The 15736-nt window shown below is 31.9% G+C and overlaps 1 protein-coding gene across 1 annotated transcript in view; it reads right to left on the reverse strand.

Annotated features, from left to right (window-relative positions):
• Positions 1 to 15736, reverse strand: part of LOC129800238 (uncharacterized transmembrane protein DDB_G0289901-like) — a 62875-nt gene that overhangs the window by 8058 nt on the left and 39081 nt on the right. Inside the window, exon 7 of the mRNA XM_055844505.1 lies at positions 2885 to 2940. Coding sequence (XP_055700480.1) covers positions 2885 to 2940 — 56 coding nt within the window. The remainder of the gene's footprint in view (positions 1 to 2884; positions 2941 to 15736) is intronic.

Raw genomic sequence — 15736 nt, forward strand, 5'->3', positions numbered from 1 at the left:
CTACTTAAGCTTTTTAGTGTCTGGCTATTTTTTCTCTTCTCTTTTTTTCTTTTTACTGCTCATTTTTTGTAAACTCTTTGGATGATCCATATGGTTCGTACAACCTGAGAAAACATTTCCACCGTTTTTACTCTGAAAGTTGGTCACCAACGCTAAGACGGTGGTGGCCGCTATTACAAAAATGTGAAGCACTATATCAAAGGACGTTATATTAATAAATAATAAAATGAAATTAAAGTTGAACATTGAAATAATAGTGAATATTATTAATATTAATTTGTTAACGAAACGACATTAATCTCTCTATATCTTTTCCCTTACTCTGCAATAAACCTTGAAGTTTTAGTTCTTTAAATCTAAGATGAAGTTAAGTGAGAGGTAAATTCTTGTTCCTTTATTAAAAAAAAATATTAATTGCAAAATGAAAATTTTCTTCAGGAATTTGAACTGAAACGCATCAAAATACTCTGAAATCTATGTGGTTAAACTTTTGAAATATCTTTTATTTTTAAAGACAATCCTTAGAATTTTTAAATTAAATAATTAGTACTTTCCATGTTTCCCTGAAGAATTATCTTTTCAAATTAAAAATCTCAGAATGTTAGTATTTCAAAACTTTCGAATCAAGCTATACACCCTTTGTTGGTATGTGGACCTTTCACAATTCTAAAGTTTTAATTATAATTTTTTGCGATTAATTTTAAAACTAGTTTGAAAAGTATTTTAGACTTTTAACAACGGAAAATCCTCGGAACAACTTTTAGAAAAATATTATTTTTTGAAAATTTGTTTGAGCAATATTTTTTTTTTGATTTTCTAGGACAGTTATTTTGGTTAAAAAAATGTATAAAAGTAATGAAATAAATCGATTTGCCAACCCACTTGAATTATTTCTTAATTCTGATCTAAAGTACATACCTACTTTAGAAAAATATGATTTTTATTTTGAAAATATTAAATTTTTATAAATGTTGTTAGTTTTGTTCTTAAATGTAGACTTTAGCTAATGTGATACTTTGGAGATCTGTAGCCGAATTTTACAATATCAAATATGAAAATGAGATTTTCAAATGTGAGAATCCTATTCTCAAACTCACACTACTCACTTTGATTGAGAACGTTGTTCGAAAAATTGCATGCAAATCGCACAATAAGATGCTCAATCATATTGCAATATTCATAAAAAATAATAAATAGTATCATTTTAAGTAGTTTTAATTAGTAGCCGAATTTTACAATATCAAATATGAGAATAAGATTTTCAAATGTGAGAATCCTATCCTCAAACTCACACTACTCACATTGATTTGAGAACGTTTTGTTCGAAAAATCGTATGCAACTTGCACAATGAGGTGCTCAGAGTAAAAGTGGACCGTTTTAATAGGGAATGGCATACAATGGAGACCACTCTTGCACTAAGCGTCTCCAATGTGAGTTGAGTTTCAACTCAATGTGAGTAAAATTGTGTGAGTTTGAGCAAAAAAGTTTGAGTTTGGTAACTGAGTAAACTCAACATTTTCATCTTTCACATTTACTAAAAACAAATATGTTCAAAAACATCTAAAATGATACTATTTATTATTTTTTATGAATATTGCAATATGATTGAGCATCTTATTGTGCGATTTGCATGCAATTTTTCGAACAACGTTCTCAATCAAAGTGAGTAGTGTGAGTTTGAGAATAGGATTCTCACATTTGAAAATCTCATTTTCATATTTGATATTGTAAAATTCGGCTACAGGCTACTTTTTAAATCGAGAAGTAGTTGAATTAAAAAGACTGTTGACATTTTTCAAATTTGGTCTCGATTAGAATGATACAAATATGCTTAAATTTGTTATGGTTTTTCTTAGTTTTGTTATGATTTTTCATAATTGAAACATTTTCATAGAATTTGTAATAAATACGAGTATGTAGGTTTAGAAAAGCTATAAGCTGGTGACATTTCGGTTCCAAACCCCAAGTGCCCGAATTTGAGAGAGTCTACCGGAGATTTACTGATTGAAATCAACGTATTTACGTTTTCTAAATATGAAAAAGATGCAGGCCTAGTTAAAAATTCTTTTTTGATTTGTATTTTTTTGTTTTTTGAAAGGCTCTCAGACCTTCTATTTTAGTGAGACACCCTTGAGGAGATTATACCAGCCCGAAGATTTTATCTCAGGAACAAACCCCTGCGAGAGATTTTTCAAAACACTCCAATGCTATTTTGGAGGCTTCTACGTTTCGGTTTCAATAATAAAATCCTTAAAAATAATTTATTTTGAAAATTAAGACTAACATAGAAAGTTAAAACACATTTTATTACGGAAATCTTTGAAATTGATGCACTCCTGAATGGTTGATGAAATAACAAGGAATCAGTGTCTTATTAACTTGATGTCATCACTCAGTGGAATCTTCCCTTAGGGGGATCATTTTCACTCAATTTTGTTTGCATATGCAGAAGATTAATTTGGGATTTTTGTTGTGCTGGAAAACTCGTGGATACAAATCCTCGTACGTGTAGGTATAGATCGTCATTAAGACTTTGGAGACTGCAATGATCCATTTACTTTGTATAATAGCGCTAAAAGCATCCAATGGGCGATGGTGTCATTAGCATGATGTAAGGCTTCCATCTCGGTGCACAGCACTATTTAATCACAGAGGAGATGGCGTCGAACCACACGAAAAAGACATAGGTAACAATAATATATTAGCTTCTGCGAAAAATTAAATTACATCAGATGAAATTCCCATTTGATCCTCAGCAATTCACCCTTTTTCCAATTTGCAATTAATCCAGTGGAAATAGGTATAATTCAAGTATCACGATCTGACAATTATTTAATAGAGACACTGTGGAATCCTCCATGGGGCCCTCCTTTTGCCACTCACATTTTGCCCAACATCATGCCTCTTGCAATCTTGGCGATCGAGTGATCTTGAGTGATCTTAAGATGTTCGATAATTTTTGAGGGAAGTAACACTTGCAAATCATTTTCCTTTTATGAAATATTGAGGGGAACAAAATATACAGCAATAATAATATAAAACGATTAAGAAAATAAGTATATCTATCGCCAAAATCACTTTGTTTAGTAATAACTAAAGCCAAACAAAATTACCAATGATTTCCAGCAAAATCAAGACGGATTTATTAAAGGAAAAAACGTTTTAGGTAAGTCAATTTAACAGATTAGTAAAAAAATTAAACTCATCAGTAAATATTCAAAGATCAATATAAAATTCAATTTTGGGCACTAAAGAATTCTATTTTAGCCATTACAAAAAGTAAAAAGTAATCATAAATTCCTTTAAATCAAATTGAAAATGTCAAGATGATTCATAACTTTTTAATTCTTCCTTTACCAGGAACATTTGACTATTTTTTGGTATTTACAATTAATAATTTCCATTTTACTTAATAAATTTATTTTTTTACTGACAAGTTTTACCAAGATGGTGGCCAATTTGTAGAAATTCTAGTTCAAAAAAGTTTTTTTTTTTAAGAAATTTCAATTTTAATTTATTTCAATTTATTTAATACTCACTCCTAAATTATTACATGGTACTAGCTGGTAAAAAAATACAATGTTTGACTGCATGTAATCACATTTCAATCATAGGAATGGGATCACCTGTATCCCTCAGAGCATAGTACCGACGAAGAGGAGGGATAAAACAGACTAGGTTCATTTGAACACGTTTTGTCTGAGTTATTAGTATATTATTAATTTTATAATTATCTTATATTAATATTATATATTATAATGTGTATTATAATATTTTATATTAATTTTATTTTATTATTATTTTATATTATCTTATATTTATTCTGTTCTTTAATTCATTTTTCATCGATTTTGATTATTTTTACAGATATAGAGCATCGTACAAGAACGTTCTTATGGATCCAGAAATCTTTTCTTCGAGGAAATTTTATTATTAGCTCGAGAATAACATCTCCAAAGATAAGTTCTTGGATTCAAAAGTCTTTAATCTTTAGAGATCCGGATAAAACCTATTTTAGTTCGATTTTGATTATTTAAATTGGTTCGGATAGCTGTTAAACTTTTCATTAGTTATCCAAAAGGTTTATATTAGTTTTTTTGGGTTAAGCAAAAAGGGATATTAAAAATAAGCTTGAAGTTTTCTTTAAAACTCCTTTCCCAAAGGAAAATTACAAGCTTTTGGTTTATAATTTAACCGTAAAGACGACAACATTTTTACCTAAAACTCTCTAAAGGATTTCCAAAGTAAAATGTTCTATTATCATCATGTATCTTAAAACCAAATTGGAACTTAATATTAAGAACTTTATAGATTTTGTAAGCTGAAAGCTTTCTAAAGACATTAAGAAGACTTTTTCTTGAAGAAAATACCAAGAAATTGATAAAAAATTGAATGGAAAATGCTCTTTTAGCGTCTCTAAAATTTAATACTGCACCGAATTTGATTATTTTGTGGCTTAATGTAGAAAGTTCGAGGGATTCCCTAAGTGCTCTTCTTATACAACATTGCAGCTTTCTTTAAGAAAAGCTTCCCCAAAGTCCTCTCACAAAACTCTATTTTGCAGTTTTTAATATTAGAGTTTACGCAATATTTCTATAAAAATCTACCATTTTGAAATTTTAGATTTTTGGAAAGCTCATAAGATTCAACAAAAAAAACTCTCAAGTTTCGGTTCGTGAAACCGGCCTTGGTATACTTGATAAATTTGAGCTGATTGTAATCACTTACGAATCGAATTCATTATTATCCAAAATTAAATTTTCTAATCCTAACCTGTCTTATGTAATTTTTGAGTGATTAGTAAATCGATTTAGATTTTTTGTGAGTCGGTAAATATAAAAAATTTAACGCTGGAAAAATACTTTTTAGAATGTTGTAATTCGGGACCATTATGCGCTTTTCCCACCAAAAGAAAATTAATAAAGACAAAAAATGCGAAACTAGGGTAAAATTTAGAACTTTGGTTTACACAGATTTTCGGATAAGTTTGGAAATTTGGAGTTCAGACCTTGATAATCTAAATTTAATGATAATTTCATAACTACACAATTCTTCAGTATTTCCAAAATTATTTTATTAATTTTTTATCAAGTCTTAAAGGAGTCGTTTAAACTCTAAATCGTAATAATTGGTTTATCCGGAATACCGCGTTGTCCGGAATTCTGAATTACACTACTTACTTTAGTAGTATCTTCTAAATCAAGTTTAAGTATTCTGTAAGTCTGGGATACTTCGATATAATTTTTCTTTACTCCTGAAATTTTGACGTGAAATCTAAAAAAATCTCATTTTCTATGTTAAAAAAAATATTATAAGCTTTTCACATGATTTTCAGTTTACAAAGTATCATCATTTCCTTGTTACTATTTTTTTGCTTATGTTCAGTATTTTTCATTTTTCTTATACTTTTTCTGATTTTAAAGAAATCTCCTTAAACCCCATTTTTCGAGAAATTTAATCTTTTATCCTAAAACTTTCAAATATTTTAGTGATAAAAGGAAAAATATTTAATTATTATAATATTTTAATGTTAAGCTTTGGAAGTCTTTTTTTATGTTTTTAATATGGCTAAAACATTTATGGTAAGTATTTTGATAAAAATGGTAAGTAAAAAAAATCACTTGGTAAGTAAAACATCAATTTTGGTAAATAAAAAATTAGGTTCGGTAAGTAAAAGGTTAGAATGGTAAGTAAAATTGTAAGTTTGGTGAATTAAACATTAAAATTGGTAAGTAAAAAAGAGAAATTTGTTAAGTAAAAAAATGAAAAATGGTAAGTAAAAAACTAAAATTAGTAAGTAAAAAAATCAAATTGGCAAGTAATAAAATCAAAAATTGGAAGTAAAAAAATCAAAAATAGTAAGTAAAAAACCAAAAATGTATTTTATAACTTTCTAAAAATTTCCTTTTGCCCCAGAGTGAAACTGATAATTTTTCAAAACACAGAAGATTTCCCGAATAATTTCCGAAAACATAGAATAATTTCCTTTGCCTCAACATGCGACACTGATAACTTCCCAAAACATAGAAAATTTTCCTTTGCCCCAAAGAGCGAAATTCATAAATGCCTAAAACACAGAAAATTTCCCTTTTCCGCAAAGGGCAGAACTTAACACGGAATTCTCACAATTTTAGATTTTTTTTACTTACTAAATTTGGTTTATTTACTTACCACTTTTAATTATTTTACTTGCCAATTTTTAATTTTTACTTACCAATTTTTATGTTTTACTTACCAATTTTGATTTTTTACTTACCAATTTTGATCTTTTACTTACGAATTTTGATTTTTTACTTACCAATTTTTGATCTTTTTACTTACCAAATTTGTATTTTTTACTTACCAAATTTGCATTTTTTACTTACCATTTTTGATTTTTTTACTTACCATTTTGCTAAAATACTTACCATTATGCTGCAGCCTTTTAATATTCTCTTAATCGCCCTAATTTAAATTACTAATAAGAAATACTTGCTTTAAATTTCATTTATTTTATTTTATTTATTCTTAGAATTTTTTCTGGTTTATAGTCGGTTTAAAATCCCAGAAATTTCATTCGTCATTACAAATTAATTACTTTAATGTTATTAACATTATTCTCATTGCTGGATCTTTCTTGAGGCTTGCACCACGAGGATTTTTTAAGATAAATCATAATATTCAATTGCCTGATAACCTTACAACTTGTACAGGATGAGAGCTTCAATTTGCTTGTAAAATCTACCCCTTTTAGTTATTAGAAAAATCATTAATAAGCATAAAATAAATTTTCCATAAATTTATTAATTTCATTTGTATTTTCTTTATTTCTAGGAAAGATTATTGTAATAAATTTTCCTTTGCAAAGCATCTGTATGGCAATGCTGCCATAGCAACAAAATTCTTCTAAAGAAGATCTTCATCGGAATCCATTTGAAATTATCAGCATTTCATCAGGCCAAAAAATTGCTCGAGATTGATATCAGAATTGCATAAAGCATCAATTGTGTGGGAGTTGCAATGAAATGCATTGAAATGATTGCAATCCGGAAGCAAGTCAATTATTATAAGATAAATCAGGCTATAAATTATGAAATGAACATAAGATTAACAGCTCTATTGCTCCTGTCCACATGACACAGTCTTGGGACCCCCTTTGATGGGGCAGAGAGCACTTCTGTGATTTGTTTTGCCAGCTTCTTTCACTGCTGCCTGAGCATAAGAAGATGATGTCTGGCATATCAGACAATGTAGCGCAACCGCAGATAGTGAGAGTGAATTACTTGGGTATGATCGTGCCTCAGCGATTTAATGTAGCGACGAAGGAAGGATTTTCAGAGTCTTACGGCTTTTCACGACTCTCTAGTGTGCACCTGATGAGCTCAATGTGCTTTTACTTCGCATCGATCATTTTAGCATTTTTCTGGATTATTGCATCATAGCACCATCCTCGGTGTGATGCCTCCATCAGACATATATCCATGGTCTAATTATTTGGACACCGCAGAAACATCAGTCTTCCACAAGATGTGCCCGCGATGGTGAATGAAGGTGACGCTGAGGCAGAAGCTGAAAGAAAAAAAAATTGGAGACTGGGTTAAGAGAAATGCGCAGGCGCTCTACAATTAGATTATTCAACTCTTATTATTTATCTGCTACTAAATTTAACATTTTACTTATGGGCTTTTGTTTTTTTTTCGTTCCTGCCGTGGTAGCCACTCAAGATTTTCCACTTAATAGCACTAAAAGATCATTGTTATGTTGCTTTTTTTTCATCGATGTTTTGTGGCTCTGATTTGCTCTGAACTTATTTGTTAGAATTCACAGATATCGTTATTCGATTTTTAAAATAACAGTAGTTATTCGATTTAATTAAAAAAATTAAGTCAGTGTAATTTTTCATGTTAACACTTGTATCGTCTTTTGCGAAGGATTGGGTGTAATCTGATGGGATATATTAGAATCATGGACGCACTGATAAAAAGACATCCTGACCTTCTAATGGGGGACGATTTCCATCTTGAAGGAAGGATTCCTCCAAAGAATCTAAAAACTGTACGACACACGAGAGCTGAGTGGAAAGACCGGGAAGGAGACATCAATGAACGAGTAGAGAACTCCTCCGGATCCGGATACCACTGTCCAGAAATCAGAATTGGCGGGTCAGTGCCATTATAATTGTATTCCAGGCTGAGGACACAGCGATTCTAATTGGGGTGCAGATCCTGGCTGAATCTTATATTTCTGACAAGAAGATGAACATATTCTCTAATTATAGAGCTGCTTTATTCTTCATATCAGGGAACAAATCCCACCTGAAATTAGAAGCGGTCTCACTTACCTGTGAGATCGGTCTACATTAGGTGCCTGGGTACTGCGATATTGCGGGTAACGAAGAGATCGATCGCCTCGCAGTAGCGGAAGTGATGACCGAATTCATCGGTCCAGAGCCTGTCCGTCCAATTGCTCGGACCCCTCAATTGAAGAAAACCATCATTAAGGAGGGCTTACTTGCACAACACCAAGCGGTCTGGATGGCTACAGGCAATTGTCGCGAGTCCAGTCCAGACTGTTCATATGGTTTATGCCACTTGTAGATAGAAAGAGGACAGAGTGCATGGTGAGCAGTAACCACTACAGAGCGCAGCAGTTTACTGATCTTCTTACGTTGCCTAAACGAACACCTCAACAGACTGGGTGTTGTGCGTGACCTGTTTAGGTTGCAACAACGGAACCGGTACTACATTGTGTATGTGATTGTCCCGGCCTTTACTTTTTACGGCGCTACTTGAAAAAGTGGTGTTGCACTGGAATGACCTACCAAAATTGAAACAGGCCTGTCCAATAGAATTTAATCGTAAGACTGGCGGGCGCAGTACACAAAACCGTTAATTTAAGGACAACCGTAAGAGGGGATGCATAAGAGTCCAAATCGAAGGCCTTGATGCAGCGGGCAAGTTGGCGTGGACAAGACGTATTAGTAAGGAAGCTGATGATGTATGAGGAGGATCTATTAAAGCTATCTAACTCTCCGTCTAGTTATCTCTAACTAATATCCAGTCACAATATTGACAAATTTTATAATTCCAAACAGAGTTTTCCATTAATGAAGACCTTGGGTTTTGAGCTAAAAAAACAGTATTTGCGGGGTGTACTCCTTCCTTTAACTTCAGAAAAAATCCAGCAAAGTATATCATTTGGTTAAAGAGTCCTACGGAGAATATGAAACATCGAGAATCTCCTGTGAAAATTGAGTTAAATGCTTCACAAATTGAGATTTTAAAGCAGAGAACAGGAAGACCAAAAACAATTCTTAGCGCCGATCTGAAAGCGTTACTGGATGAAAATGATAAGACCAGCTTTTGGAGGTGTTAAATATGACTTAGCAAAGTATTTTTAAGTGTTTTTGTTCAAGTTGCGAAAATGAGTAGTTAACGGGGGATACTTTGAATAAATTTCATTTTATATTTACTTGAAATTACAAAAACTTTAATTAGTAAAAAAAGGACGCAAAGTTAGTTGAGGACCTAGTATATTATTAAATTTCGTAATTTTTTTATCAGTTTTTCCTCAATCAGTTTATGTGACACCCACAAAGAAGCATTTTCGTTTTTCGTCTCTGTGATAACCGAAAGTAAAGTGGCGCGTTCTTAAGGGACCTAAGAGTTTCTTTAAAAATACTTAAAATTTTTAAATCTAAATTATTTAAACTTTATTATTTAATTATTCTTTATTGTATAAAAAGGAATTTAAGTACAGAATTCTCACTCTAAATCTTTTAAAGGTGCATTAACACTAAACCTACCAACCTTTTTAGTCGTTTTTCCCAGCGCGCTCGGTCAAATATACCGCGATAGGGTAGGATGTTCAACAAATTTGTCTTGTAAAGAAGAAAAAATTAAAATATAGGGAGAAGTGCGCTACCTTCGGACGACAAAAGCTTCGGAAAATTAATTTTTTTCTCTATGTTTCTTATGGATTTCACCCAAAGCTCTTTTCTGAAAATTTGAGGCATTGGACTAGCTATTAAAATGTAATGTAATAATGGGTCAAATTCATTTATAACACATTGAAAAAAATGTGTGAAGCATAAACCGTCCGATTGTAGCGCGTTTTCCCCTAAACACTGAAGAACATATTACATGCATATTTTAAGAAATTCATGAAGTTTGATAGCGACATTTGTAAACTTCCGGTCGGATTCTTAGGTTGGAAGGATTGATAGGAAATGGGCTCTCTTAAGCAACTAGCCGCCACACCTTCTAGTACCCAGCCAGATTCCCTCGAGAGACCCAAGTCCACACGTCCTTCTTCTCTGACGTTCTAGACCGGACTGACTCTCTCGGCTCTCCAGATTATAGGTACAGTGACAAAGACCCTGAAGGCAATGACACCGCAACGGCTTAGAAGCGGCCCAGGGACGGATTTGAATAGTAACGTTTATAACTGCCAGGATTTTTGCAACGTTCACCATTCATTGGAAATAATAGGTTTACACATTGTACCGTTTAAATATGTGGTAATTTGAAAAAGTTTTTAAACCGGTCAATTTGACCGGATTTTGGTAGGTTTAGCGTTAAAATATTTGTAAAAGTCTGAGTTCTATAATAATACGGGCTTCAGATCTAATTTTTAGCCATGTGTCTTAACTTCTCTAATTTGCTATCAGTAATGATTTTTGGGAAAAGTGTGACTTAGAATTAGGCATTGAGAGCAAATTGCCCATAAGATTCTTAAAAACCAATAAAATTGGTTGCTATTAGGGGGTTTTGGGACCTTCAGGAACTAGGTTAAACCTCCAGTCTGAAGACCACTTAAGGCAGTCTTTAGACTAGATGTTTAGCCGAGTTGCCGAAGGCCTGCAAATCCTAAAAAAACAATCAATTTTATTAGTTTTTCAGAATCTAATGCATAATTTAACCTTAATACCTAATCCTAAAATAAATTTTTCCAGAAAATCCAGATTGATACAATTCAAAGAAGTTAAGCCATACGGCTAAGCCTTAGGTCTGAAACCTGCATAAAGCAGCTATTTTGCTTCTTGGGTATTTTATTTTATTATGATTTTTTTCATAATAGAGATCGGCGCCATTTATAGTTTTTGGTCTTTTTATCCCCTGCTTCGAAGTTTTTTTCTTCTTTAGTTAATGTGGTAAGGGTCTACTTCTACTTTGGTGAGGTCTAACAACCGCCTTCTTGTGTAGCAAAAAATAATACATGTTTAAAAATTCTAGTTTTTCTTTTGGAATTTCATGGAACATTATTATTATTATTATTAATATTTCACCACTTTGCGGCTATACACAAATAAGTAGAGGTTATTAAAAGATTCATAATCAATATAAAGTTCTTTAGCCTAAGGTGGCCTCTTTAGCTTGATCCATAGGCTCGGTGGTAGAGAGCAATATCTGCATGTGGCTCAATTAGAGTAAAGGTTGGGACCTCTTCAGAATTCTTGAGGGAGCTTTTTTGCACATCATTGATTGGCATGTCATGCAGTGGTGTCGATGGAATTATTAGGAGATCACCAGGGATCTCAAGATGGTCGGTGGAAGAGATTGATCTTATTTCAACACTCTTCACCATCGTTTTTCACCATCCTTTCTGTGAATATTAATAGATGGGGGGAGCATGGACAAAAAGCTTGTGCTGGAGCATAAAGTGAATGATTTATCGATGTAACAACCATTGTCACAAGTCGATCAATGAGGATCACTCTGGTACATTTTGATGGCTGATATGGCCTTCGATCTGCATTCGGAACAATGAAAATCGAGCATTGCTCCAAGCCATCGAAGCACTGATTCACTTTTCTCTTTTACCTTCGCTCATGTGGTGTTAGCCTAATATACATTTTCCTAACATCGTCCATCACACCAAGTGCCATGGTGTAGCCTTTAAAGAGATCTCTGGTGTACCAAGATGAGATCACGAGGTGACTTTTGTCCATTCATGCACATCATTTGTTTCACTAAATATCACAATGTTTTATCGCCTTCGCTGCTTAATCACCCTAAATTATTGCCTTTTCTTGCACAATTTCGCCCAATCTTTGCCTAAATTGGCGCGCAATCTCCTACATAAAAGGGAATAGATAAATGCATGCCAGCATATGCTTGATCATTTCCGGTCAATGTCATATTTTGCGACAATTATTCAATTTGACGAGCAACTCAATTTGTTCAGGTCAAGAGCATAAATTCCTCCAAAATCACAACTTTGCCATCCAATTACCGATAACCACGACTAGATGATTTGGCTACAAAACCAAGTGAAAATTAGCGATGTTACCTTTTGATCTAACATCACATTGTACATTTGTTTCTGTCTTGTGCACTAGCATATCTGGCTAAGATCTCATGCGGAGGCATTTCAATAAACAAGTAATGATCTTCATAAGCGTAAATTTGCTATTACCTCAACCGTGTCTGTTTTTTGCCTTCGAGCAATAGATGAATGGGTGTCTTCGACTCTAGGTGATCAATATGATGGCACGAAGGAGAAGAATTGATCTTTCACTTGTAGAAGTTGCTGTGCACAACATGGTCAATCATCATAGCACTTTCTTGCTTTTTCATTTTCCTCACATATCGCCACCCAGACACTATTGATGTCTGCATGCAAATATACCATTGTAGATATACAGCCTTTAATTGAATATTGATTTGTCGGAATTTTTATACACGATCAATGATCGAGTGAGAATTATTATTCAGCTATGATGATTTTATTAGTCAATTTCCAGCGTGTGAATGTGGCTAAAAATTGACTAAAATTTCTTGATGGAGATGGACAGGTCAGAAAGCTTCCCCGAAAAAGCTATGCAAATCATTGTGGTAAAATCTCGAATTTGGGAGAGACCTAGGACAAGATCACTGCACCAAATTCAGAATCTTGCCTTGGAGTACATTGGGATCGACCCCGAACGAATATCTTCCTGAAGTGGCTGAGGATAGGCAGACGTAAGCTATTATCCTGGGTGTTCTAGGCCCGCGACCCCGTTTGGTATAAGCGGTGGGAAATGAATAAATGAGTGAATGATATGGACAGGTACTTTACCGATTGTTTATAACAATTGGAACCTAGGAGAAACCAGGCCACCACAAAACACGGAGTAGCACCAAACACTAATATTTTTCTAAACTACTTGGACTATCTTGACCATTTCTTCTGTGGACAAGCATCCCCATAATACCTATAAATTTCCATAAGTCTTGTCCTGTGAAGTCGAATAACTGATTAAAAAATCCCAATGTTTAATTCTACCCCGTGTTTGGTGGTGACCTAGTTTCCCCTAATTTAGAAGTTTCAAAACATTTAAAAAAAATCTAAATTTAACCAATTCGTGGGGACACTTCCGGTAATCGCCAGTGGAAATTTATTTCACCTCAAGAAGAAAAACAAATTTTCTGTCTTGCCCAGAGCTTTCGGTCTGGATGTGGACCTTCTTCAGTGGCTACAAAAAGTTTTTCATTCATTGTCAACAATATTTTTATACAAGGTCATCACGCCAGCTCATTATCCAACAATTAACCAATTCGATTCAGAATTACGCCTCATTCAGAAGGGTTGAATTGTAACTTTGAAAAATATAAAATTTTGAATTTTCTAACATTATATCCGAAAATTTAAAAAAAAATCGTAGGCTTTCTTATAAAGTCTATAAAGTAGTTGTTTTCAAGAGTGATCGAGTTTGAAAAAGACTAAAAAAAATACGGTTTAACAACCCAAAAAGATTGTGGGAAGTATGGCCTATAACTATTGATTTTCCTTACCCTTTAGACTCTTTATATTTATAATCATACCTAGAATTCTGTTTACTTCCATTTTTATTTTTCAAATTATTTATAAATAAAATTAAAAAAAAACATTAGGATTTTTAATTTTTGAATTTGAAGTAAGGTTGATCTAAAAAAAAAACTATTGCAAGCTAAAAAGTGCACCCTTTTCGGTAAACATTTTGATATAGAATTGGAAATTAAACTTTTTTTACAAACTTTTTAGAATTTTTTTTTAATAATTTATATTTTTTGTTTTCCTTGATTTTCTTTCTGCTGCAATAACAAAAGGTTAATTTTACATTAATAAATTATTCATACTTTTGTGGACTAAGGGCAGAATCACATTGACAGTACAATGCTCACCGTATTTCGTTAATTTACGTATTTTCATTACAATTCTTACGCAAATTCTCGATTATCGTATTACCTTATCTCATACTCGGTGGCACTAGGTGAAAATAATTTAAAAAAAAAATAAAGAAATAAAACGAAAATTCGATAAAGAGTGAGCAAGAAAAATTAAGTGAAATTAATCGTACAGTTTTATTTTTGATCACCGTTTATCGCATTTTCCTTTTATTTCTTCAATTTTCTTATACATATTATTTTCCCTTAGTGCCACTGAGTATGAGATAAAGTAATACGGTAATCGAGAATTTGCGTAAGAATTAGAATGAAAATGCGTAAAGTAAGGAAATACGGGGAGGCTACGGCGAGCATTTTACTGTCAATGTGATTCTGCCCTAAATCTTAAAAAAATTAAATAAAAAGAAACATTAGAATTTTTAAATTGAAAATTTGAACAAAGTTTGATCTAAAAAAAAATACAATTTCAAACTCAAAAAGTACACCGTTCCAGGTAAACATTTCGCTGCAAAATTGCAAATTTAACTAGATATTATACAAACTTTTTAGAAATTTAAATTACTTATAAATATTTATATTTTTTGCATAAGATTGTATTTCTGATGCAACTTGTTTTTATTTCTGGTGCAATAACAAAAGGTAATTTTACGTTAATAAATTATTCATACTTTTGCTGAGTAATACGGCACTTAAAAGTGTTATTATAAAACATATCAAATTTAAAAAAAACAAGATATATTGATGATAACTTAAAACAATTAAAAAAACAAATTAATTTAGACATTCTTTTTTTTTTAAATTGACATCTTTATTTTTTATTCAATCCTATAATTATCTGATTTAGAATATCTACTAAAAATGTGTACTAAAACATATCGAAAAAAAACAAAAACACAAAAACTAATTTTAATTTTATACAAATTAAATTTAACTTTATGAAAATATTTCCTTTGAAATTTATAAAAGTATTGCGTATAGTGTATATATTTTTCTGTACTAAAATTTATGAAATTAAGAAGATATGAGAAAACTTTTTTTTATTAATGCAAAGCTAATATTTATATTTTCATTTCAATTAAATGCAAGTATTAGCGACCTAATGATATTAATATGACACCTAATTGTCAATTATAATAAAATTAAAAAAAAAATCAAATATATAAAATATGTTTAGTCAAAGAGAAAAATATTATTTTAAATTATTAAATTTCAAATTGTTTTTTAAGACCCGATATATTAACTTTACGATACGATATTTTAACTTTGCGTTACGATATATACACTTTACTGTTCTCAAGTGCTTCTGCTTTATCGACTTTTCTTCGTGTTGGTTCCTGTCTTGGATGTCATCTCCAGTCCTCGCCGTGTTCTAAAACCGAAGAATAGTCGTAATAGGAACCAAACACAAAGAAAAATCGATAATGTAGAAGCACTTCAGAACAGTAAAGTGCTAAAAAAATTGTTTATTTTTCATTGGAATTGAACCATACCTTATTTTGATTTTAGAACACATGTCAAAAAGTTGTACTAAAATATTTGAGATATCCCTTAAACTGCAACTATAGTCTGATGTTCTTTTTCTCCTTGTGTTGTGTAGAAAGAGCCAATT

The sequence above is a fragment of the Phlebotomus papatasi genome, chromosome 2, assembly GCF_024763615.1.
Source record: "Phlebotomus papatasi isolate M1 chromosome 2, Ppap_2.1, whole genome shotgun sequence".
Taxonomy (NCBI): domain Eukaryota; kingdom Metazoa; phylum Arthropoda; class Insecta; order Diptera; family Psychodidae; genus Phlebotomus; species Phlebotomus papatasi.